Source organism: Rissa tridactyla, chromosome 4 (assembly GCF_028500815.1).
Source record: "Rissa tridactyla isolate bRisTri1 chromosome 4, bRisTri1.patW.cur.20221130, whole genome shotgun sequence".
NCBI classification, from domain to species: domain Eukaryota; kingdom Metazoa; phylum Chordata; class Aves; order Charadriiformes; family Laridae; genus Rissa; species Rissa tridactyla.
This window is the reverse complement of record NC_071469.1, coordinates 74,074,107-74,100,605: the sequence shown is the minus strand read 5'-3', so window position 1 is coordinate 74,100,605 and position 26,499 is coordinate 74,074,107. Positions and strand designations below refer to the sequence as shown.

General features: G+C 52.3%; 1 protein-coding gene across 2 annotated transcripts in view; it reads left to right on the top strand.

The window, feature by feature from the left end:
- Positions 1 to 26,499, top strand: part of GNAO1 (G protein subunit alpha o1) — a 161,021-nt gene that overhangs the window by 44,196 nt on the left and 90,326 nt on the right. For both annotated transcript variants that reach the window (XM_054199008.1, XM_054199007.1), the window contains exon 3: positions 12,296 to 12,437. In XM_054199008.1, the coding sequence (XP_054054983.1) occupies positions 12,296 to 12,437 (142 nt within the window). The remainder of the gene's footprint in view (positions 1 to 12,295; positions 12,438 to 26,499) is intronic.

Below are 26,499 nucleotides of genomic sequence, written 5' to 3'. Positions count from 1 at the left end.
GTGTTTGTTGCATGGGGGCTTAGGAACCGGGCTGGGAACCGGGCACGTCCTCCCAAAGTCTTGCTTTGATACCCTGAGTCATGCACTGACCCTTAATATCTGGGAAAAATACACAAGGTTGCTCCGTTCTTATTCCTAGGATCATGGAACGGTTTGGGTTGGAAGGGACCTTAAAGCCCACCCAGTTCCACCTCCTGCCCTGGGCAGGGACACCTCCCAGTAGAGCAGGTTCCTTGTGGGATTTGATGGTGGTACTTGACTTGAGGATGAAACACAGGGGCCACTGAAGAGGCTGGGTATGTCCCTTCATTTCCTCAGTTGTCCGCAGCGTGTTTGGTGATGGAGAGCATCATCTGAAAAGGTTTTGAAAGGCAAAGTCACCTTCCAGCTATCAAAACACTTCAGATGAGGCAGATGGGAAACCAAAAATATTATTATTTAGGTTTGGGCAGTAAAACTGACGTTGAACCCATTTGCCTCGTTTTTCAGGCTTTGATGATAGTTAATGACAGCTTACAGAAGTTGTAAGTGATCTAAAAAAGCCATAAAAAGCTGCTTTGTGTCCTTGTTCAGGGGATGAATTTAACAAAACCATTACGGGGCCTTAAAACACTGTTTTGACTTTCTAGAACCAGCTGTGGGATGATCCAGCTGCAGTTGGATCCCCCTTGCATCGAAGAGAACATTTAAGAGGATTAATCCCAATAATTTTAATTCAACAAAATGACCTTATGTAACATTACCGAGGAATTAATGAGAATTCTCTCATGTGGGTCATCACCGGCCCGCTGGATTTTTATTTTTTTTCCCCTCTCACGGGTCTCGGGCAGAGCGTGGACAAAGTAGATGGACCGTGTAGCATGTTGCGCGGGATCGGGAGGATAAGTCACTGGGATCGGGAACCCTTTTCCCTTCGCCAGAGTATTATTTGGGAACGCACGGAGAAGGACGCAGCTGCCAGCCTCCGCTGGTGCTATTTGAAACCCCTTTTGGCTCCCAGGCTTTTTCCACAGAAAAATTGCAATCTCATCCAATGCAAAGGCTGCTGCAGGAATCTGTGTAGTCCATCCAGCTGCCTGCTGGGTTTTGGGGTTTGGTTTTTTTTTCAATCGTGGGAAAAAAAAAAAAAAATCCCCATCTAATCATTTTTGACTGTGTTTCTTTGCTGCCCTCACTGAGCCGAGCAGGATGCGTATTAAAGCTAATTAGGTGCACATAGGGTATGCAATATTTGATCTTAATATTAAGGGCCCCAGGAGAGGGCACGTTGTCAAAGTTACACAACTGCAAATTTCAGTAAAACCGAACTATGCCAGTGGCCTGCCGTTGTGTGCAGCCCGGGTCTGCGCCGCCCCGGCTTGCTGCGGGAGGTGGGGGTCTGCGCAGCCCCCCCTGCGCCCCCGCTCCTGCCCTTTGCTCCCCCTTGGGCGCCGGGGAGAGTAAAAACCCCATCTGGGGCAGCGAGAAAGAGTGTCTGTTGCCTTGCTTTGGTATCAGCAAGCGTGATGGATTCCCCTCCCGCCTCCCGACTGCACCCCAACGGCACCATCCCCGGTGTCGGTGTGTTTGGGGAGGGGGGTGAGGTTTGGGTTTGGTTCGGTGGCAGCTCTTGGAGTCGGGTCCTCAGCCTGCGTGTGCCACCCGCCAGCACCAACCCGACCTCCACGGGAACCGGCGGCTGCTGGGAAATGGGCAGCTCGTTTGTAGTGTCATTAGCACTTGGGAGCAGGGTGGTGTGTCTGGGCACCGGGACCCCTCTGGGGCCAGTGGTCTCTGCGGGAAAAAAAATATCATTAGGGTGACTCGGGTGGGTAGAACCACTGGTATCATAGAATTATAGAATCATCGAATGGTTTGGGTTGGAAGGGACCTTAAAGATCATGTAGTTCCAACCCTCCTGCCCTGGGCAGGGACACCTCCCACCAGCCCAGATTGCTCCATGCCCCGTCCAGCCTGGCCTTGAACCCCTGCAGGGATGGGGCAGCCACAGCTTCTCTGGGCAACCTGGGCCAGGGGCTCACCACCCTCACAGCAAACAATTTCTTCCTACTATCTAACCTAAATTTCCCTTCTTTCAGTTTGAAACCGTTACCCCTTGCCCTATTGCTACATTCCCTCATAAAGAGTTCTTCCCCATCTCTCCTATAGGCCGTGGAAGGGATCTTCAGAGATCATCCCATCCAACCCCCTGCCAGAGCAGGGTCACCCACAGCAGGTGGCACAGGAACGCGTCCAGGCGGGGTTGGAATGTCTCCAGAGATGGAGACTCCACCACCTCTCTGGGCAGCCTGTGCCAGGGCTCTGCCACCCTCACAGGAAAGAAGTTCCTCCTCGTGTTGAGGTGGAACTTCCTATGGTCAAGTTTGTGCCCGTTCCCCCTTGTCCTGTCACTGGGCACCACTGAGAAGAGCCTGGCCCCATCCTCCTGACACCCACCCTTTAAGCGTTTATAAGCATTGATGAGATCCCCTCTCAGCCTGCTCTTCTCCAGGCTGAACAGCCCCAGGGCTCTCAGCCTTTCCTCAGCAGAGAGATGCTCCATCCCCTCAATGTCTCCGTAGCCTCCGCTGGACTCTCTCCACCGGTTCCCTGTCCTCCTGGAACTGGGGAGCCCAGCACTGGACCCAGGGCAGCTGTGGCCCCGGCAGGGCCAAGCAGCTGAGGGCAGGGGACCGTTGGCTCTGGGCACAGCTGGGCTCCGCGGGGGTAATACTTAGGATTTAGCCACGGGATGCTTCATTTTCCTGACTTTGTGGCGTTCAATTCCAAAGGATGACTACGTCCCTGTGGCGTTTGGCTGGAGTGCTAGCACAGTGGCTGGACTTGCCCTGCCCGCTCAGCCTTGCCTGCCTTTGAAGTATCAGTAGTGGTGTCTTTCATTTCTCAGCAGTAATTAATTACTTGTGGGATGCGGCAGGCTGTTTATGCTCTTCGACTTGTTTTATACACACGTTTAAAAGCGGAGCGTGTCACTCCGCTGCTTCCTGTTAGAAAACGTAAATGCTGAAGCAGTCTTCAGAGAGCAGAGGTGGGAAGGGTCCCTGCAGCGCCCCACACCAACCCCAGAGCCCAGACCCCGGCTCTGGTGTAGGGAACGGAGCTTATGGCCCAGGAAACCTCCTCTCCTCTCAGCCACCACCTGGAAACCAAGTGAGGGTCACCCCTCGAGACAGCCCAAAGCCAAAAGGAAGCGTCGATGTAGAACTCGATTAAAAAATAATTAAAAAAAAAGACTAAGAGCCACTTCCAACAAGCCACAGGACGGCAGAGACACAGCATCACATTGGCACTTCTCTTTAGTGCACTTGTTTTTGGTTTTGGGCCATGTTAAACTGGAAATGAAGAGAATCCAGCGTATATTTTACATGCCTGAAAACAACCCGAAATCAAAGGTTTTTGGGAAGATGTGGTACCTGGCCCCTACATGTCTAGAAGCTCATCATCATTAGCTCGATAGCTGCGCTTCTACAAGCAAAAAATAAGGTGGTGGTGACAACCATTTTGAGTACGCACAAGAGAGTTTCTTACGACATGATTTTCTAGCGTTTTGGCCGGCATTAAGGTGCAGAAGCGCGCGCCCAGCTTGGGCTAGACCTTGTGAAGGCATCGGTTACTTACAGGCGTTGATATTGGGCACAAATTCAGCTCCCTTGGAAGAGCAAGGATGTTCCTGCCCTGTACAGGTCCATGAAGGGTTTGCGATGGGTTTGAATGAGCTCGGCCATTTCCAGGGCCCTAGATTTTGGCAGCATTTACAACGGCCCGATGGATTTGCTTCTTGTTTTTAACATGAACCAGCTGGTTAGTTGGAATAACGTCTCTGCGTGCAAGAAATACGTTGGTGGTAAGAATTCCATTTTGAGTGACCCAAAGGTATTTCCTGCAGAGCGGAGATTTCCCCCAGCCGGGGGGAGTCTGTCACAGGGCTCCAGCGGTATTTCTTGGACTGGTATTAAAAACCCAGGTGGAAAAAATAGACGCTTTTTAAAACGAGCTCTGTTTGCAGTTTTGAGATGGCCCTGACGAAGGAAGCTGTTTTTCTTTTCAAAAAAGCGGGCAAACGGTCATCTTAATCTCCATCTCGGAGAATCGCTTGCGGGAATGGGATGGACAACGTGTCGTTCAAGCACAGCCAGAGCGGGAAAAGACGGAGAGGTTTGAGAATTTTGCGCCCTGTCACAGAGGTCTGAGCTGTGCCTTTGCAGTCTTTGAGACACAAGGTCATGGGCATCTGTGTTGATTTAAATGAATATAATCCAGGAGATTTTAATCGCATTTCAGGCTATTAAATGAGTGAGAAGAGAATCACTGGAATTTAGCTTCATAACTCCCCTGTAAACAAACTTTTTAACCTCATATCAAGATAAAAATAAATTTTAAAGTAGCTGATTACCTCCAGCAGCAGATTTGCCATCAAAATTTGATCAATCCCTTCCCTTCCCTTCCCTTCCCTTCCCTTCCCTTCATGTGAAAGTCAGATTTTTGCATGATTATTTTTCCCCATTTGCAAACACAGCATACAGAGTTTTCATCAAAATTAGGTTTTTTTCCTTTTGACTCAAGCTCTGCCCAGCCTCACCAGAATCACAGAATGGTGGGGTTGGAAGGAACCTCTGCAGTTCATCCAGTCCAACCCCCTGCCAGAGCAGGGTCACCCACAGCAGGTGGCACAGGAACACGTCCAGGCGGGTTTGGAATGTCTCCAGAGACGGAGACTCCACCACCTCTCTGGGCAGCCTGTGCCAGGGCTCTGCCACCCTCACAGGAAAGAAGTTCCTCCTCGTGTTTAGGTGGAACTTCCTATGGTCAAGTTTGTGCCCGTTCCCCCTTGTCCTGTCGCTGGGCACCACTGAGAAGAGCCTGGCCCCATCCTCCTGACACCCACCCTGTAAGTGTTTATAAGCGTTGATAAGATCCCCTCTCTGCCTTCTCCAGGCTGAACCCCCCCAGCTCTCTCAGCCTGTCCTCACAGCAGAGGGGCTCCAGCCCTCCCACCATCTCCAGGGCCTCCTCTGGCCCCGCTCCAACAGGTCCACATCCTTCTTGTGCTGAGGGCTCCAGAGCTGGACGCAGTACTCCAGATGGGGTCTCACCAGAGCGGAGCAGAGGGGCAGAATCGCCTCCCTCAACCTGCTGGCCACGCTTCTTTTGATGCAGCCCAGGATGCGTCCATGGCCAAATACTCGGTTGTCCCTTTCACACCACCTCCCTTCTGCCATGGATCTCCTGCAGCTGCAAGCAGCACTTCGCACCCTGTAGCATCTCACGCCCTGCGCATCGGCTGGGACGTTCTCCCTGCCCGCCTTCTCCATGTGGACTTCAGGAGCTCCCCGTACGGAGTCCTGGGGAGCCTGGGGCTCTCCTGCCGTGGAGGGAAAGGCTGCAGAGGAGAACACGACCATCCAGGCTGGAGCGGAGCTGCGAGTCCTGCCCGGGGCACCACTGCCACCAGCTCAGCCTCCTGCAGCCCCGAGAGGTCGAACTCCTCGCTGTGGCACCAGGCTCTGCAGGAAAGCTGTGCAATGACCTCTAGAGCCTGTGTTTGTCCCGGTGAAGGCAAGGAGCGAGGACGCTCTCACAGGGGCTGTACCCTTCATTTGCAAGGCGTTTGCTTGCCGTACACTCAGAGCGTAATAATCTCTTCGTGATTTCTCGCCTGGCTTTATTTAAGCAAATCGCTGTAATTTTAGGGATCTGCATTGCTATGGGAAAACTTCATTCAGCTGGAAGCATCATCGTGCTGATTGAAAGTAAATCACCTTAGGTAAAACAGAAACAGTATGGGATTTATTTTCTCTGGTAGGCAACTGGAAGTCTCTACGTATGTCTTTTACAGTGACGCAGACAGTCTGAAGCCACACAGAGCTCCCTGAATTTAGCAGGAAACGTTTCGGAGGTGTTGGCTGGAGGTTCTGGAGTGATGATGAAGTGCAGGAGACATGAGGCAGGGCTGTGTCCATCAGGAAAGGAGAGCCTGCGTGTAGAGCCGTGGAAGGGATGGAGGATACCGAGCAGAAGTGTCCGCAACAGGCTCCGCTGCTGAGCGCTGCCATCTCTCTCCCTCTAGCACAAGAAGGGCAGGTTTTGTAAGATTAAATGTCTTCAGGCTGGCCGTGTTTAAGGAACTTCTTACTACATTCTTACAGGCTCTGCTGGCGCCATCTCGGGAATACAAACACTTCTCCTTGAGAGCTCTTGGAGGGCAGGTGAGGTACCAGAAGACAAGGGGAAAAAAAATGTAAACAGGGTGCCTATCTCTAAATATAGAGGGAGAAAAGAGGAGTAAGAATTATAGACCAGTCAACTTCTAGAAGCTTTCAGGAGAAAAGAACTATCAGTCAAACAATTTGCAAGCACCTAGGAGATAAAAAGGGAGATCAGTGACATCCAGCATGGATTATACAAAAATGAGGTGCGTTAAACTGATCTCATTCGATTTCTTGGCAGAAGGAGAGGAATAGTTGGTGCCGCATCTAGATTTTGGGAAGGGCTTGACACAGTCCCACTTGACTTTCAAAAAGTGACCTGGAAAAACAGTCTGGATAAAACTGCTTTAGATCTTACACAGAAATGGATGAGTAGCACAACCCATTCCCAAAGAACAGAGTTACCGGTGGCTCATGGTCAGAGCAGAGGACGCTGTCGACCAGGGCTCTGCAGGGGTTGATTTCCTTCCGAACTTTCATCAATGAAGAATGGATGAAAATACATAATTAACATCTAGCAGTGATGTGGAGCCGGGAGAGGTATTTGAGCATGTCGGAGGACAAGCTTTACAGCTTCAAATGGTCTTGGCAGGTCAGAGGAGTGAGGACCGGGTCTGGTCTGGGGCACTGCGCCTCGAGAAGGAAGAGGACCCGGTGGGAGAAGGTCTAGAAGAGTCATAGACTAAGCCTGGCTTAGGTTGGAAGGGCTGGAAGGAAAGTGCTGGAATAGCTTGTCTGAGACCAGAGCGGGGCTGGGGGGAGGTTTTTGGGATAGATGGACAAGAATTCCCCCCAGGAGTGAGCTAAGCGACCCGGCTGGAGCTGTGGTCTTCTCCCTCCAAAGCTGCTGCTCCACAGCCGCTGGGGCAGCGCGTGTCAGCCGGGACACGCGGCAACATTATCTTCGGCTTTGCCTTTTAAATGCGTTCGGTTTGTAGTGAGAGGCTGAAGGCATGTAAGTGCTTTGTTGAACGGGAGCCAAAACGAGCCGCTGCGCAGAATTGCCCCCCCACCACCACCACCGCTTCGTTTCCAAGTATTTCATTTATTTTGTAATTAAGCAATAATCGCTGAGGCACCGGGCGCTTCTTCGGGATTGATGACTTGCTGGGGGACGGCAGAAGATCTGATCCGGTTTCCCCAGCAAATACCTGTCTGTTAATGCCGTTCTAAAATGAGTATGACAACGTAAGATGCAAACATGTGGGGTTTGCTGCTAGCAGCCGAGGGGTGGGGAGCAGGCGCTAATGGGGACATGAGACAATCAGGTTGCTTCAGTTGTCTCTCGCCATTCCATTCAGAGCACGGTGTTTCATTAGGCACTTGGTGAATGAAACGGCTTTTTAATTGCTCAGAATCGCTTTTAAAAATCACAGCGCTGTCTCCCCCCTCCACGGCCCCCGGGAATCTTCTTAAATCCCTTTTCTTCCTTTGCCCTGGAGAGAAGCGGCTCTGCCGTGGCAGAGGAACCTGCCTGCGGCACTTCCCTTTGTGTCCTGGACACGGGAAAAACACCAGCCATTCAGAAAATGGAGGATTCACATTTTTAGTGCTGAAAAGTCCCCGTTCCCTTTAATTTGCGGGTTGCTCGGGGACTAGCCCACCCTGCCTGGACCTTTAAAGTCTTCCCAGCCTTGACACACTGCTCGCTTCTATTAGTTCCGACACTCTGGGCATTTTTAGTATCCAAACCCCACTGCTTCTCGTGTCCTGGGGCATACAAGCAGGCTCAAGCCATCTCCCACAACAACATACCTGCTGAGAGCCTTGTTGGAGCTTTGGATGTCCTCTGGGCAGTAAATCATAGAATCATAGAATCTTCATGGTTGGAAAGGACCTTTGAGATCATTGAGTCCAACCATATACACACACACAAAAAAAACCCAAACCAAACAAAAAAACCCAACAACCTACAATCTCTGACACTAGAGCATGCCCTGAAGTGCCAAATCTAGATGTTTCTTAAATACCTCTAGGGATGGTGACTCAACCACCTCCCTGGGCAGCCTGTTCCAGTGCCTGACCACTCCTTCAGTAAAGTAATTCTTCCCAATATCTAATCTAAACCTCCCCTGCCGCAACTTCAGACCATTTCCTCTGGTCCTGTCATTATTCACCTGGGAGAAGAGGCCAACACCCACCTCTCTCCAACCTCCTTTCAGGTAGTTGTAGAGGGCAATGAGGTGTCCCCTCAGTCTCCTCTTCTCCAAGCTAAACATGCCCAGCTCCCTCAGCCTCTCCTCATACGACCTGGTCTCCAGACCCCTCACCAGCCTGGTAGCTCTCCTCTGGACACGCTCCAGCACTTCAATGTCCCTCTTGTACAGAGGGGCCCAGAACACGATGGCAGGCAAGAAGAAAGGTGGAACCCAACTGGGTGAGCGGCAGCATGAACGCTTCCAAAGGACTATGGAAAAAGCTGCTAGGGGAGTTCAGCCATCGGCTCGCCAAGGCAAGCAAGAGGAGAAGCATTTGCTAAAAGCATATAGGACAATAAACCAGTTCATGGTGTCCTAGCAGGCTTTGGAACAGCACTCGTCAGTGGGGATTTGCTCGCTCAAATATTAGGTAATGTGCTAACTGCATGATTGATTAATCCGTAGGTACTTCCTACAGCAGAACTTCAATACTGGCATCCGCAGCGCTGCTTTCAGTCACCGTGGCTGCCTTCCCGGAGAGATTTCCCAGCAGAACAATCGGGGTGGTTTTTTTTTTCTCCACGCTCTTTTCTGCCCCCTTTAGAAGTAACGCTTTTCATGTCGGCGCTTTGAACGATGTCAGTCCGTTCGCGGAGGGACACCAGAGCCATTCGTCGTTGCTTAATTCTGCCCCTTCAAGACAAGGAGCCCTGTTACTTGATGGGGAGGCAACTGGCTTGGAGTATTTAGCAGCGCGGAGTATTTAGACGTGAAAATCATAGGATCATAGAATGTGTTGGGTTGGAAGGGACCTTTAAAAGTCATCTAGTCCAACCCCCCTGCAGTGAGCAGGGACATCTTCAACTAGATCGGGAAAATGTCAGGCAACAACTTCGTGGTGCAAAGCCAGAGATGGTTTAAACTCTGAAGAAGACCAAAGCTCACCTCTTTCCTTCTCCAGCTGCCCAGCCCTCTTTCGGCCGTGTCCCATCCCTGGCTGATGCCTCCCATTGCCAGGCAGGAACGAAGCCAGCCCGAGGTGTGGGCACGGCTCTGATCCCCACCGACATGGCCAACGGCTGGACCAGACAAATCTCAGCTACCTCCTCTTGCCCCGCCTTACACTGCTCCTCATGTTCGTCCTCTCCTCGCCCCTTTCTTACCCCCCTCCCACGTTCCCTTCTCTTAGTTGCCCCAGAACCATCATTTAGTCCCCTCTGCCCCAAAATCCAACCCCGAGCCAACCACATGGAAAGAATGAGTTCTTCCTGGCGATGCTTTTGCTAACCGCCCGCCTGCCTCCCGTGGCAGCCCCGCTCTGCCGAGCCGCTCGCTGCCATCCTCAGAGCTGGGAGGAACCGGTGCTGCGCGGTCTCTCTGGAATTCAGAGGGGATTGATGCAGACCCGTGTGCTTTGTGCCAGCCATAACTCTTCAGGTTTGACTGCAACTTTTGACAAAGAACACATTTCCCAGAAGTGCAGCAACTTATCTGAGTAACGGTAAATGGTCCGTGAGACGCAGTGCCAACACACAGCTCTGCTGGCCCTCCTCCTTCCCCCTTACTCAAATGTTGCTACTCCAAAACTCGGCGCAAGAGCTGGGTGCACTCAAAATAAATGCCACAGGGTGGAAGGTCTGCTATTGCCCATAACTCTTGATCAAAAGCAAAACTAGCTATAGAAAAAAAATTTGACAAATTGGCAAGCATCAAAAGAAACGTGGGCAGCAGGGCGAGGGGGGGGATTCTGCCCCTCTGCTCTGCTCCGCTCTGTGAGACCCCCCTGCAGTGCTGCCTCCAGCGCTGGGGCACCAACAGCAGAAGGACACGGAGCTGTTGGAGCGGGGCCAGAGGAGGCCCCGGAGATGCTGGGAGGGCTGGAGCCCCTCTGCTGGGAGGACAGGCTGAGAGAGCTGGGGGGGTTCAGCCTGGAGAAGAGAAGGCTCCGGGGAGACCTTCCAGCCCCTGCCAGTCCCTAAAGGGGCTCCAGGAAAGCTGGGGAGGGACTCTGGAGCAGGGAGGGGAGCCATGGGACGAGGGGGAAGGGGTTTAAACTGGAAGAGGGGAGATTTAGCTGAGATGTGAGGCAGAAATTGTTCGTTGTGAGGGTGATGAGACCCTGGCCCAGGTTCCCCAGAGAAGCTGTGTCTGCCCCATCCCTGGAGGGGTTCAAAGCCAGGCTGGACGGGGCTTGGAGCAACGTGGTGTGGTGGGAGGTGTCCCTGCCGAGGGCAGGGGGTGGCACTGGGTGGGCTTTAAGGTCCCTTCCAACCTAAACCATTCTATGATTCTGTGATTCTAAGTCTGGATTTACTAAGTCAGAAAGGTTTTCATCCACTCCTGCTCTTCCCAGCCCAGGTGAGACAATCCAGCAGCCCCTCCTGCTGTTTCAATTCCCCCTTCGTGGAGCTGGGTTACCTGAGCAGGGGCCTCTGCCCAGTTCCTTGGATCAGTAGCTTAAAAATTTCCTGGACACCAGTTAATTTGAACTACTGCCCGTCTTGGTCTGCCTCTGCTTGTAGCTGTGTTTTTCCAGGACTGGGAGGGTGTTGGAGGAGCTCCTCCCAGGAGCTCGGTGTTAGTGACGTGCAGGCGAAGGCTGTGGTGGGGAGAGCAGGGAGTCGGTCGCTTGTGTTAGAAAACCTTTCCATGAGCTTCTCATCGCGGGAAGTAGATCTGTGTCTTTGTCAGCATGTTTCTATCAGCCTTGTTCTTCACGTAGTCATCCGTTACTAACACGGGGCTGGCATCCAGCCCCGTTCTCCGCTGTCGTCCCAGCACCGTATCCATTGCGAGCTCACTATGATCCCCGCCAGCGCTCCCTCTCCCCGGGGGGATGCCAGCACCGGTCAGGACTTTGGTTTGCGTGATTTAGAAAAAAAAGCAAACAAAATTCCTGTTATAGACAGGATGCTAGGTTTTATCAGCAACCAGATCTGTTGCTGAAGGACTCCCCGTTGTCCAGGGAGATCTGAGGATGAGCAAGCAAGGACTTCATTTCAGCTAAGCAGATCATCCTCTCTGCCAATATTTAAGAGACAGGATCATAACTTATGTCTTCACTGGGAAGAATCATTGTCAAACATAATTAGCTCTGCAAACCCTAGCTGTTTTCTAGACACACCCGGGCACAGTTCCTGAGCTGCTTAGAGATGAAGAGATGATAGGGGTCAGTCTTCTGGCTGGAGCAAGGGGCTGCAAGAACTCACTCCATCAAATAGCTCGTTTTGCGGTGTGTAATAGAGACTAAAGCACGGAGCATCCAGCGCGCAGGGCTGATGGGGCTGTGGGTCTCATTCCCGCACGGCTTCAGGAAGGGATAACACGCCATGCCTCTGGGCAGAAAAACTGGTTTTAAAGGAGGGAGAAGGAGGGAGGAGGCGTGAAGGGTTTTAAATACTTTAAGTGCTACACAACCAAGTCATCCATGCCTGTGTCCCCGTGTGCACAGGGGTATTTTGCTTCTGGTTTCTTTTTAAGGCACCCCCGGAGTTACTATGAAAAGGACTGGACAAGAACTAGGGTTTTCTACCACTTGTTTCAGGGGTTAAGGTCGGATCTGATGGTCATTGGAAGCATTGAGCATAATTCCATAGACCTGGACAGGAAAGATAATGTAGGACCTGGAAACCTGCCCGCTGTGACCAGTGAGGATGCGAACACGAGGGGCTCCAGGCCCCGGCGGTCGCGGTTGGGTTGGGAGGGAGGTACCGTATGCGCCGACCCCACGCAAAACCTCCTTGAGAGAGAGGAAAAGGGATGCCCATCCCAGGCACTGGGCTCAGACACACTACTGGCGAGCAACCAGAAAGGTTTAAAAAGAAACGCTGCACTAAATTGAGTGAATCGAGCTCGCAGATGCGCTCTTCAAAAGAGCACAGCTCTCTTTGAAACGTCTCCCCCACTGAAATGACATTCTCAAGACGTTTTTGTCCTTTGTGTTTTCTTCAGGATCATCCACGAGGATGGCTTCTCTGGAGAGGACGTGAAGCAGTACAAGCCAGTGGTCTACAGCAACACTATCCAGTCACTGGCAGCTATTGTACGTGCCATGGATACCTTGGGCATCGAATACGGTGATAAGGAACGACGGGTAAGTTAAAACCGCCACCGCTTGGGTACAGAGAACGGAGCACCTGGAGGCTCCAGAGCACTCACAGGAGGCGTTTGCACAACCTGAATACCTTGGGGGGCAAAAAAGAGGGAGGGGGGGGAAGATTTACGCCACTGACGTGTGCCTACTGCACGTGCGGTTTGTGCAACAGGAAACCAGAGGCACAGGCACAACCGCGTATGACGTGCCATTGGTACACCCGTGCTAGCAAGAGTAGCCCTGGGGACCTCCGTGTCACAACAGCCGTGGTCTCTCATGCCCTGGCACTAGCCAGGACGGTACAAAAAAAGAAATTCGGTTATCTAGGGACAGCCCGGACGGAGGTACTGACAGCCCTGGGGAAGCAGTGAGGATATGTGTCCTGTCTGCTGTGCCCGCGCTGGGAACACGGCCTGCAAGGGGAAATGTCTCGGGGAGAAGTCTTGGCCGCTCTTCAAACCCCGTCCAGCCTGCTGATGTAGGACAGCTTTTAGGATGGACTGGACTTCTGCGGGGGCTTGGCTGGTTTTTGACTCCCACATCCCCCATTCGGGTGTACCCGAACAGCAGCTTCTTTTGCAAATGGGGGGATGCATCGCTTCGGGGAGGTTGCGGCGGGCAGGGTCTTGGGCAGCGGCGCAAGCGTGTGTGTTATCCCAATAACGATGCGACGCCTGGCAGCCTTCTCGTGCCGCACACCTAAGCCAGCCTGTCCTTTTCCACTTGGTGCTCTGCAGTCACTTTAACCAGCTCCCTATTTTTAAACGGCGGCTCCTCTGTGAGGTGCCCCGCCAGCCCTCTGCCTTCCCTTCTTGCGTTTCTGGCTCAGGCCGAGCCTGCACGGGGAAACTCAGAGCCCGAGAGAAGCCGAGACCACCCTTTTTTCATGCTGCCGTCCCAGAGAACGTAAAACTGCTTGGTTTCGCTGGAAATAAAATAACTTCGCATAAAAGAGCTGGTAAAGGCGAAGTCCTACGTGCCACTGAGTTTGTCGCGACTATTTTTAGGTAGCTCTCAAATGACAGATGTACAACATACCCCAAACTCCTTATCTGAGGGTTGATAATAAAAGCATTCACTGGAAAGGATGCCAAAATCCCGCTGTGGTGTTACTGTATGAAGAGGTACCTTATTTCTCCCAATCGCAAAGGAGTATTTTGATTTCTTTGCATCTAGGGATTTTTCCCACAGGAACTCTAAATCCTGGAGACATTTCCATCCCAAACGTAGAGACGATACCATAATGGAGTTCTTGTGAGCTTGCCGAGAACTAATGCTGATGGCTTTCGAACTGAATACATTAATCTGTTGATTACTGGGTGACTCAGCTCTCAGCGAGGCAACGTATCTTGTCTCAGCTAAAAACCTATGCCCAGGAAAGCAGAAACAAATCATTCCCCGTGTCTGATAAATAGTCGGTGGCAGACAGTTTTAAAATGTAAAATTTCTTTTTTTTTTCTTTTTTTCTTTCTTTTGTAATGCCTGAAGTCCTAATTTGAGGAGGGGGAAACTCGTCACTGCGTTAGTGCCAGCCCTGGCAAAGCACGGGGAGCTGTTATCGGGACTGCCAGGAATGAGGGTGGGAGTACCGGGCTGCGCAAAATGTCGTGGCTGCTCATATGCCCGTGGAGAAGATGCCAAATGTCCCTTGGATCGTACGATAACTCAGGCTGGAAAGGAGCTCGGGAGGTGTCTAGCCCAACCTCCTGCTCAAGCAAGGCCGGGGCCGAGGTCAAACCAGGTGGCTCAGGGCTTTATCCAGCCTGAAATCCCCCGAGGACGGGGACCGCACGGCCTCTTTGGGCAGCCTGGTCCCCTGCTTCGCTGCCCTCCCCGCGGAAAGGTTTCTCCTTGTGTCTAGGGTGAACGGGCCACTCCTGGTCCAATGTGTGCTTTACGGCAGCAGGGATCCCAAGTCACGCCTTGCAGGGTCAAAAGCAAGTCAGATTACGTTCTCCCCAGCCTGGTTTTCCCTAAAGTATTTAGTCCTAGAGGAATTCCTCCTGTCCTACAGCGGTGTCACGCTGACTGTGTCGAGGCAAGCCCTGAAACAAACACCGGTCCAGGAGGGCAGATCCAGAGCGTCTTCTCCCTTCGTAGGTGGGAGGGATATTCCTTCATCCAGCAGCAGATGAAGGGGGAAGAAACAAAGTCTCTCGGGCCAGTGGTCTTCCACTTGCTCCTTTCTCTTAGTCAGCCTCCACAGAAAGTTGCTGGCGTTAGTATGAAACAGTATTTATTTTAATCTTACAAAGAAGCGGATGGCTTCTGCGGCCCCACTTTTGTTATTAGTGCACAGCTGCTGTAAAGAGAGGCCATTAAACAGGCGATTGCTTGAGTATTACGCTACGTGGTTCATCCCTTTTCAAGCAAAGCCCTTCTATTTTAAAAAGTCGTTCCTCGGCCGAGGGTTTCCCATGCAAATCTTTTAGTGGGGGATTTTCCCCTACTCATGACTTAAGCGCCTGGGAGCTGGGGAAGAGGAGCCGGGGCTGCCGCTGCTCCGGGCCTGGTTCAGCAGCAGGGAAGGGGTGGGGCATGGACCCAGGACAGATTTTCCCCAGGGATTCCTTGGCTTTTACAGCTTCCCTCCTGCCCGACTCCACGGGGGAGGCATCTGCCCCTCTATCCCCTGCAAATGGCACCCTGACAGTCATCAGAGCAAAAAAACCCGCTCCCCTACTTAGTAAATGCGAGTGAGAATGATTTGTGCTGCTGTTATTGAGGTGAAATAATCAAATCCTCTCTCACTGTTCTCATTTTTCTCCTGCCCATAGTTATACCTCCAAGTATTTAGTCTAATAGACGTGAAAAACTGGGGGGGACAGTCCAGACTAAATCCCTGAGCTTTTGTCAGCCAAAGTGAGATCAGTGTAGGAAATATGAGCTAAACAGACAAAATAAATCATGAAAAGCAGATGCCCCGGGTCTCGCTGACCCTCTCTGCTGATAAGGACCTGTCCCCAGGTGAAGAACAGAACAGTCTGCCTGTGGGATTTCACTTTTATCCATGCTCCTTGTCGAAGGGAGCGGGTTTTCTTGCGGCTGTGCCTGGCTCACGGAAGGTCCATGGCCCGTGGGCAGCACCGAGGTCCTTCTTGGGTGTCCTTGGAGGCAGGAGCACGTCCTGCCAGCTCGTGGCACGTTATCACCATGCGCAGCCCGGAAGGTCGGTCTGAAACTCCAGAAAAGCTGTGCAAATGCGAAGTCACAAATCATAGAATCATAGAGTGGTTTGGGTTGGAAGGGACCTTAAAGCCCACCCAGTGCCACCCCCTGCCCTGGGCAGGGACACCTCCCACCACACCACGTTGCTCCAAGCCCCGTCCGGCCTGGCCTTGAACCCCTCCAGGGATGGGGCAGCCACAGCTTCTCTGGGCAACCTGGGCCAGGGGCTCACCACCCTCACAGCAAACAATTTCTTCCCCAGATCTCAGCTAAATCTCCCCTCTTCCAGTTTAAACCCCTTCCCCCTCGTCCCATGGCTCCCCTCCCTGCTCCAGAGTCCCTCCCCAGCTTTCCTGGAGCCCCTTTAGGGCCTGGCAGGGGCTGGAAGGTCTCCCCGGAGCCTTCTCTTCTCCAGGCTGAACCCCCCCCAGCTCTCTCAGCTTGTGAGAGAGAAAATCCTTTACGAGTTGCAAGAGGGTAGGCAAAAAAGGAGCGGTCAGAGAGGAGACAGGAGTCAGGCTGCGTCCAGGGGTGTTCCTCATCTGCCCTCGCTGCGGAGCCCTGAATAGCCAAGGGAAAGGGTTGCACGGAGGAAGAGGCGCGGAACCTTCATCTCGCCTGGCTGCTCGAGACCCTCCAGCTGACCCATAGGGCATTACTCCGTCCTTACCTTTATAATCAGATTAACAGGCAGGAAAGAGTCAGGCTGTACCGTGTAGCCTCTGGATTAAACGGTTCTCTAAAGTGCAAATGTATTAATAAAGCAAGCTGCACACTGATTCCCTTCCAGAGTACCCAGGCGGAGCAAGCGGGAAATGGGGGTTTAAAGCCAGGAATCTAGAAGCCGGTACGGGTGGTTTGATCTGATGGAGCAGGAGGGGCAGGGAAGGGGTGGACTTTCATCTCACCATCTGAAGAGCCGGTTCCAAAGTCTGGTCTCAGAAATCCCAACCAGAAAAAGCGCAAAGTCCCTTCCTCGGTGGGTCAGTGCTGACCTCAGAAGCTGCAGCCCTGACAATCCCACCCGGATAAAATGCCTGAAGGCAGGGAGGGACCGGGGAGCGTCCACGGCTTGGAGTGGTCCTGGGCTACGATGAGCCTGCTCAGGCAAGCACGCCATTCCCGCAGGCTGGTATGAAAACAGCTGTAGAGCGTGGTCCTATTAGCATAAACCAGGCAGAAACAGGCTGAAAACTGTTCAGAAATTGCCCAGCAGAGAATCCCCCCGTCGGTCGCGGGGCTCAGGTACAAGCGTCTGCGGTGGCAGGGTCACAGGTCCAGCGCTGGGGGGCCGGAGGTGGCAGGCGGTGGCCTTCGAATTGGACTTTTTTCCCAGTGGGAGTCTGGAAACATCTGCTTCAGCTGTGAAAGGGAAAACTGAATAGCAGCTAAAGTGTTAAAAATTTCTGATGGGGGATTAGTTTTTTTTCTTTCAGGCTTTGTGGCGAAATGTGTTCGCGGTGACCTCGCGCTGTATATAGTGTGTAGCGCCTGAGCTGTGAGCTAAACAAAAAGATACCTGGGACATTTTAAAATACTGGTTAGTAATATTTAAAAAAGCCGTTTAATCTAATTGAGCCGCCCACCCGAAGCGGCTGGCAAAGGGGCCCATGTGCACTGGAGCTGCATCCAGCCTGCCTCCGAGCAGCGGGGGCACACAGAAACCAGGGGCCACCAGCCCCATCCCCTCGGCACGCCCCGAGGCAGTGCCAGGACCCGAGTGTCCTGGGTTCAGCCACACAGGACGAATTTCTCTTCTAGTGCCTGGGAAAAGTGCACTTTTAGGAGACTATAGTGCCTGAATTGGTGACAATATTTACTTTATCGCCAGCTCCGGGGTGCGGGTTTCAAGGTCTCGGTGTTTTCGAGGTGCGGGGACGAGGGGAAGAGAGACCCGGGCATTGCCCCAAGCTGCCAACAGGGTTATTTCATACCATGAACGGCACATTCAGTATAAATTAGGAAGTTTGCTGAGGAGTTCTCTCTCTCTCTCTCTCTCTCCCTCCCCTGATGGCTGCCATCCTGAGCACTCCTCGCCCCGGTGCCGCAGCCCTGAGCCCTTCCCTTCCTCCCGCAGCTGCAGCGCTCGCAGGGTCCCACATTGGCTGTCCCTGCGGGGAGTGCACGGCTTCTGCTGGGGAACGGGCTGGGAATAGTCCTCGTGTGGTTTATATTGGTATCGGGATCAGTACTGGTTCTTTAGTGTTATTCATGTTAATTATTTAGTCTTATTCTATTACATCTGTTTATACCTCAACGCTCGTGTTTCCTTGTTTTTCCCAGGTGGGGAGGGCTCATCGGGTGAGAGAATAGTTGTCTAAATGACCATAAATTGTTGTGGGTTCCCCAAACCATACCACCAGGCAGTGTCCGGATGGGGGACACAGCCACCGTCACCTGCTGCCTTCCCAGTGCTGGAAGGGAGCGGTGTGTGGGAAGAGATCTCTTTCGCAAGACCTGCTCCTGTGTAACTGGCTTTTTCTGCTTGTCAGCTCAAGATAGATATTTGTGGATTTTACTTCATTTTAGTCAGGTGTCTGTTTAGACCAGCTGGCTCCCTAACCCAAGCTCTCTGAGAAATGCCAAAAAGCTGCTGATAACTTTGGGGAGGGCAGGCGAGGTTAATGGGGCACCGGCGTGCTGGGAGGAAGCCTTCCTTTGCTGACTGGTAGCCAATGGGGTGACTGGGGGTGGGCGGAGGACTCCTGGGTTGCTGCCGCTGCGGTGGGGATACGGCCAGCCCTTGCTGGTCTGACGGTGTAGGCGATGGGAACTTCACCACGGTGAGGCGTAACCTGGGGCTGCTTTCTAGAGGGGGGGGATGGAGTGGGAGAAAAGGGAAAATGGAATAAGGGGGGGCATTAGCCACCCCAGTTTTGCCTGGCGTCAGCGTTTGTCTGGGTGTCCAGCTGCAGCTGAAGTCTGCTGGCTTGCTGCATGCAGCAGCCACAGCATGCGTATCATAGAATCAGAATCACAGAATGGTTTGGGTTGGAAGGGACCTTAAAGCCCACCCAGTGCCACCCCCTGCCCTGGGCAGGGACACCTCCCACCAGCCCAGGTTGCTCCAAGCCCCGTCCAGCCTGGCCTTGAACCCCTCCAGGGATGGGGCAGCCACAGCTTCTCTGGGCAACCTGGGCCAGGGGCTCACCACCCTCACAGCAAACAATTTCTTCCCAATATCTCATCTAAATCTCCCCTCTTCCAGTTTAAACCCACTCCCCCTTGTCCCATGGCTCCCCTCCCTGCTCCAGAGTCCCTCCCCAGCTTTCCTGGAGCCCCTTTAGGGACTGGCAGGGGCTGGAAGGTCTCCCCGGAGCCTTCTCTTCTCCAGGCTGAACCCCCCCAGCTCTCTCAGCCTGTCCTCCCAGCAGAGGGGCTCCAGCCCTCCCAGCATCTCCGGGGCCTCCTCTGGAATATATATATATATATACATGTAACCATTCCTGCTGTACTGCGTCTGCTGGGTTCATCGCTGTAACAGCGCTGGAGAAATATTTCAGTCTGCCCTTTGCTAAGGTGTAAAGATCTGTCATTCTTTTCCAGTAAGACCAAAGCCACCTTTCTCGCTCACCTCCCTCTTCATCCCTCCATGAGATGCATTTCAGTTACCATCATTCATGTTTTTGAGCAGTGGAGGCTAATAAAAGGCAGGGCATTTCTTGAGAGGTGGGAAACATAAAACAGAAAGGAAAGCACTTGTTATTTTCACAGCCTGCCTTGTTGCCGGGGAGATGGTTGGCTCATTCAAGAAAGGCTTGTTGTTGCTGGCTGAGATGGCCAATGTATTGGGAATCATTGCTGCAAAATGAGGCTGGAGGAGAAGGAGAGGGAGACGGCAAAGAACAAGGGAAATCCCAGAGTAAGCGTGGTGTGTGACCCACCTCCCAATCCCTTGAGCCCCTGAAAATACAAAAATCTTTCCCTAATAAATGATCACAGTGAAGTAACAGCATATCGTGAAGACAGTTTGTGATAGCCCCTTGCACCAACTAAAAGAGCTTGAACCAGTCTGCTTCCATGACTTGGCTCTGCCTCTTTGGGAGAGTCAAACTCAAAGAGATCCCAGCCAAGTATGGCCGAAACCCGCGGCCGGACCCAGGAGACCTTGCTTTGCACGGCTTGGCTCTGCGCTCCTGCAGAGCTGGAGTCGTGGTCATCAAGCCAATGACATATGATGATCTTCATCTAGCAAAAAAAGGTCACCCCAGAACCGGTGTCTGGTTCGCTGTAGTCATGCTACTAATAAAGATAGCATTTAGAAGGGAGACAAAATAAGCTCGTGTCATGGCCACAAACACATGATGCCTTGTGCTCGCAGACAGAATCTGGCCGTAGAAGAGCCATACAATTAAATAAGGTTGTAGGGTTGGAGGTTGCCAAGTCTTCATGTAGAGTTTTACTTAGGCTGAGCTCGTCAATCTGCGCCGTTCCCAACCTGGGTCATTACAATAGAAAACTGGCGATTCACGTAGAGCTAAAATGTGATCTTAGCTCTGGCACCGAACGGATTACAGCTATTTATAGGGCAGCAGTAGTGGCGATGAACAACAGGCAGAATCCCAACCTTCGGCAGACATGTAAGGGTGCTCGTGGGCAGGAAGAAATCCCGAGTTGGTGAAGGAGGGAGATAGATGGTACCGGCCCTGAGGAGAAGGGGAGGAATGGAGACTCAAATAGAAATAGCCTAGAAAATGGAATAGCAGTGGAAACAGCTAGGTGCTTTAGGCAAGCGACTGAGCTGCATGGGCACCACTGCACCCAGAGGCAATATCAGCTAACCTTTCTTCCAGCGGAAAACCATCAACCACTGACAGCTCTGAAACCCCAAACTGCCCCCCAGGTGGCCCAATGCACCCATTTTTAGTTAAAACTCCTAGAGAGTGAAAAAAGGCCTTGTGAAATGGAGCCGAAAGGAGGCAGGGAGGAGTGGGCGGCAGTCGCGTAGCAAGTTGGAAACGCGTGTCGTGTGGAAGGCTGCTCTCTGGAAGGTGCCACCTTACTGAGCAGTTGAGGTGCCAGCATGGTGTTTTTCACGTTGGTCCCGCTTCGGGGTGATGTCTATGGTGTTGGCATGGCAACGCTTAAATCCTCACTCAAAAGTAAACAGCGGCTCTGCTTTTTGGGTTCTCCCGGACGCTGTGGGCTGGTGGTGAATGGGCAGCACTCAGGGGATGGGGTGGGATAGAAGTTCCCCTGGTTTTCCAGTCTCTCTGCGCAGTCAGAAATCTGTTCCTAAGAAACACGTTTCTAGGGAAAAAAATTGTTTTGATGCACTTCAGCTTCATATCTAAGTGAGGCAGATGAGAATCACACCTCAAAATGCCACTCGGGTCTGTTTCTCTGGTGAGCATGTGGTGTCGGCCAGGCACTGTAGATTGGTGACACTTGCCATCCATGCCACTTTCCCACTTCTGATAAATTCTTCTTCCCGTCCTATAAAACCACTGACCAGAACAGGTGCCATCAGTTAAAATTAGCCTTTTAATTTTCTTTTGAAGTAAAAAAGAGGAGGGAAAGAGACGTCTCAGGGGATCATGGATAAGAGAGACCACAGTCATCTAGCTCCAACTCCAAGCTCCAGATTGAGTCTAATCACATCGTTCACCACCTAAAGAGGGCTTTAAAGAAGATGGTGCCTGAGTCTCCCCAAAGTGACACAGTGAGAGGACAAGGCAGTGGTCACTGGTGCCAGGAAAGGGAATTCCAGCTGGACATGGGCTTGGGCTCGTAGCACTTTCCCTCTTCTCTCCATGTCGTCAGGAGAGATCAGGACAAACCGCTCTTGAAGGGCCACCCAGGCCTTTGGGCTTTAGAAGTGTGGAGGGATACAAGAGGCCTGAGGACGTTTGGGTAGGATCAGATACTCAAAAGGAGATTTTAAAATTATGAGTATTGCCTTCCTCTTCAGCTAGCCACCGGGAGAAAAGCTTGTCAGATGAATCTGGAGCGCATCCAGAGAAGAGCCATGAAGATGCTGGGAGGGCTGGAGCCCCTCTGCTGGGAGGACAGGCTGAGAGAGCTGGGGGGGTTCAGCCTGGAGAAGAGAAGGCTCCGGGGAGACCTTCCAGCCCCTGCCAGGCCCTAAAGGGGCTCCAGGAAAGCTGGGGAGGGACTCTGGAGCAGGGAGGGGAGCCATGGGACGAGGGGGAAGGGGTTTAAACTGGAAGAGGGGAGATTTGGATGAGATATTAGGAAAAAAATTTCACTGTGAGGGTGGTGAACCCCTGGCCCAGGTTGCCCAGAGAAGCTGTGGCTGCCTCATCCCTGGAGGGGTTCAAGGCCAGGCTGGACGGGGCTTGGAGCAACGTGGTGTGGTGGGAGGTGTCCCTGCCCAGGGCAGGGGGTGGCACTGGGTGGGCTTTAAGGTCCCTTCCAACCCAGACCATTCTATGGTTCTATGAATTCTCCTGGCATTGTTTGCTCCCTGCCTGGTGGAAAGCACAAACCTCTTTAGGTGCAAATCCGTCTTTAGGGCTCCTTTTTTCTTTTTTTTTTTTCTTTTTTCTGGTGCCTCTGCTTTCAGCTGCCATTTCAGGCTTGATTGCTGAGTAATGAACAGCATTAGTCCTCCAAAGGATCCTTGAAAAGGATCCCCGCCTCCCCCAAAACTGCCCTGCTCAGCTGTGGAAGCGCAGAGCCTGCGCTGTAGGCAGGATGGTCCTTGCTTGCAAGCTCTCTCTTTTCTCCGAGAGGGGGATGATGTATTTTTCCTCCACAAGCTTTATGTGCTTGATACTGGTTTTTTTGGATGATGCGGGGAGTATTTTTAGTTGGAAAAGAAGGGAAAAAAAAAAAAACCAACCACCCGACAACCAAGCCTGTTCCCTTGGAAGAAGGGCTGCCTGCCTCCCCCTGGGAGATCTGTTATCCAAATGCCGCCGCAATTCGGGCTGCCAGGGAGGTGGTGTGACAGGGAAGGACTCGGCACACAGGGCAGAGCCAAGCAGCCACGGGACTGTGACATTGGCGGTGAATTAGTGAGAGGTGAGGTGCTGCTTTCCATCCCCAGAAGGTACCGGTGGATGATGGCTTCTCTGGGAGCCCCTGGGAAGCGCCGGAGTGGGACAACACAAAAAACGAGGTGTGCAAAAATATTTGGTGGAAGAATGGAGCTGGAGCAGAGCCCTGGGAAGGTGGAATCCTCCCTGGTGCCCACAAAGGGGCTTCCTGGCAGCTCCAGGACCCAGGGTGGGATGCCGGTCGGTAGAGGGACGGCTCCACACCACCATGGACTCCTTCCCGGAGGGCAGCTGCAGAGCAGGCAGCGGTGGCCTTGCCCTGGGCAGCGTCTGGTGTCGGTGAGCACAGTCAGATACTCTTTGTCCTTCTCCAGAGCCTTTCTGTCCATAAAGGGATTGAAAGACGCGTAAGCCAGAACAAAACCCACGTCGAGTTATTTGACGTTCTGCGCAACCAAGGCACTGGGGTTAAACACACGCCACAGCAGGGGCTTCAAAGATGCTTAGACGTGTTTCTGGCCGTATGGATGACGGGGCACTCACTAAAATCCTTCCAGAAAGTCACCACCGTGTTTGAGACGGAAGCTCAGGTTGCATCTGGCCGCAGCCTGTCTTCAGGTGTGATTGCCGGTCGTCTCTCCTGACAGCAATTGCAGATTAACTACAAACTACTCAGCACATTTCAAATCCATGTCAGTTATTAAGTGGATTTATTTCCATCTCTTCTGGGAAGCGTTGGGAAGCGCTGCTGAGTCACACCGCTTACTCACTGGTTTTAGGAGTGCCATTTAAAATATTTGTTTTCCGAATGCCTTCTATGATGTTCCTATTATTTGAGTGTCTCCAGACATAAAATGAAAACATTTATACAGGGCATCCCTGGCCTTAAACAGATTTTTGGTGTGTAACTCACAAAAAGGGCATAAAGCAAATGTCTTGGGAAGGGACCCCTCCCTTGGCGCTGTCGTTTGATGTTTATTCAGGGATCACGGTGAAGGGTAGCGCAGTCTTTGCTCCGAAACAGCAAGAGCACAGGCAGGCTGGGCTTGGGACGGCATGGGAGGGAGGAAGGAGAGCCTCTTGACACCCTCCCTGTAGATATTGGTGAACGTTGATGAGATCCCCTTTCAGCCTTCTCTTCTGCAGGCTGAACAGCCCCAGGGCTCTCAGCCTTTCCTCAGCAGAGAGATGCTCCAGTCCCTTGATCATCTTGGTAGCCTCCGCCGGGCTCTCTCCACTAGTTCCCTGTCCTTCTGGAACTGGGGAGCCCAGCACTGGACACAGATGCTCCATGGACAGGGAAGTGGGACCACCTCCTCCCTCAGCTCCCTCAGCAGGGAGGGCTGCCCAGTTGTTAAAAACCACAGCATCCTTGCTGTGCCCGGGCACGTAGCAGAGGAGGGATGGGGAACATGGTCCTTGCTCACATCGGGTGCTGATAAACTCAGGAGACAATATTCTCCTGCAGTGGTCCACGCTGGCCATGGACCCCGGAGCAATTAATCCCTCGGCGGGACATGAGGTGCCCTTGCAGGAGCAGCAGGTCCAAGGGCACGGCCGAACCCGGGCGCTCGGTTCCATTGTCAGCTCCGTGCAGAGACCCTGCTCTCCCGAGGGGGAAACCTGCCCCTCCGGAGCCAGCGGCTGCTCCTGGTAGCCCGCGTCGGTCAGCCGGGGACAGAGCTCCTGCAGCTACCACGGGGACGGCTGCCTTCCCCCGAGCAGAGGCACAGCGGGATGGTGGCACCTCCAACGCGTCCCTCATCCTGCATCCATCACAGGGATGGCAGGAGAGCTGCCACACATGAGGAGCTCAGTGCCGGAATACAGGTTTTACCGAGGCTATTCATCAGTATTATGTACCTTGGTAATAACTGATTAAAGATACGCATGGGAACTCACTTAACAGCTACGATTATGGCTCCCGAGAAGGGACCAGCCTCACCCGGGGCAGCCGGATCCCAAAGATGCCATTCCCCGAGGGGCGGACCGCCGCGGCGGGAGGCCAGGCAGGAATTCCCAGCATTTCGTTCAAAGGAAGGAAAGAATCAACCTCCAGATGAAAATTAAAAACAACAAAGCCTCAAGAGCTGCTGTAAAACGGTATCATTTTGCACCGTGGCGATGTTTAGCCTTGTGGTCAGAGAAAACGTGGAGGAAAAAAAGCGCAGGACACGCAAATCAGCCCGTGTCTGGGTTAGGGGTTTTGATGGATAGTCGCTGGGAGCCCCAGGACGCCTCATCCTTCCCTGTCGGAGAAGGATGGAATGGCTCCAGGCAGCGCAGCGCATCCCTCCCCAGCGTCAGAACCCACTCAGGAGCCAAAGAAAACCTCCCCCACAGGCTTTGAGCAAATTCCCTCCTTTCTGCTGCGCTCTTCGTTTTCCAGGGCTGGAGGAGTTTGTGGTTTGCAGCGTATTGTATCTGTGTTGATGGCACGACTGTTGCTAGATGCTTTTCCCTTGGTAAGAAACAATTCCCCTGGGTCGGCTATTTGTAATTAACTCTTCATTTTCCTGTAGATTGGTTTAAGGCTAGATTAACTCCATCGATTAGGGGGGAATTACTCTTGATTTAGCTGAGATGGTGGGAGTGGAGAATCAAGTGACACATAGCAGCAGTCCCACAGTAACACGCTCGGTTCGCTCGGTGGTTGTCATCCGCCTGTGATCCCAGATCTCTGCGTTTGGAAACTATCCCTGGGCAGATGTTTGTTCCTTTGTGGGAAGGGGGTTTACTGATCCGGTTTTACCTGCTGGATATACAGTACCGGTCTTCAGTCCGGTATCTAGGCTGTTGGATCATGCATTGAATACAACCAGTTACCTTTCGCTTAGGCTGAGTTTTGATTTAAAATTATGAGAGCTTTTAGTGATGGTAGATCATATTCCAGGCAGCACAGGAAATTTTTTTCTGAGAAGAAAGAGATCCCAGTAGTCACCATCCAGCGAGTTTGAGTGAGTTATGTAAAGTTACGAGGAGTTTCTTCCAAGTGAGAATGGGGTCTCATCTCCATTCCTCCCTTCTACATGTCATCGCTTTTGTGTACATTTTTTCCTCTTATGCAGGGCAGGTTTTGGCAACACAACCTATCTGGAGGCGCAGGGTGACATTTCGGTGGATGCCAAAGACAGGAGAATTTTAGGCAGGTTTTTCCTCACCATCTCACCAGCACCTCAGCCAAAGGTCTCAAAACTATTTTTCTTCCAGCTTTTATCCTCCTTAATTATTCTTATTGGTACTATAAGCTTCGGAAAGCTCTTTTTCTTGCCAAGTTCCCCTGCCATATTTATGAGGCACGCAAAGGTTTCTAGCTGGCGATATGTCGACGCGGAAGGCTCGGGCAATAACACAACGACCTATGTGATCAGGTTAATGCCAGTTTATTGCACAGATAGCTCAGTTATTATAGACGTTCTGATTCCGCATCACGCGCCGACAATTTGCTGATTGGTTGCACGAGCTGTGCACGCGGCAAGCAACATATTATAATTGGCTTAAAGCATCTGTCCACGCGGACAATCACCCCTCCTGTATCCTGGGTGAAGTTCTACATTTCGCACGCTGAATTCAGCACACTTTCTCATATCTTGTTGGTCTCAGCGTTTCTAACATCGCTACAATGTTTTCACATAGCCTTCAAACTAACAAAGCCTACATAGTTGTTAGCAATTCTTCGGTGCTTGGCCTACATAGTTGTTAGCAGTTCTTCGGTGCTTGGAGTGTTCACAGGATGACCCCTTTGTATTAAAAATCCTCCAACAGCGATATTTGTGCTGTCCTTGTTTGAGTCCCTTAGTTTTAAACAAACTTTTGTTTGGCCGCAGCTCCCCTTGGTGCGTGTTGGGGGCAGCCCCTCCCGAGGCGCCCAGCGCTTTGCTGGCGAGGTCAAGTCCTGCTTCTCTTACAGAACCACAGAATCACGGAATGGT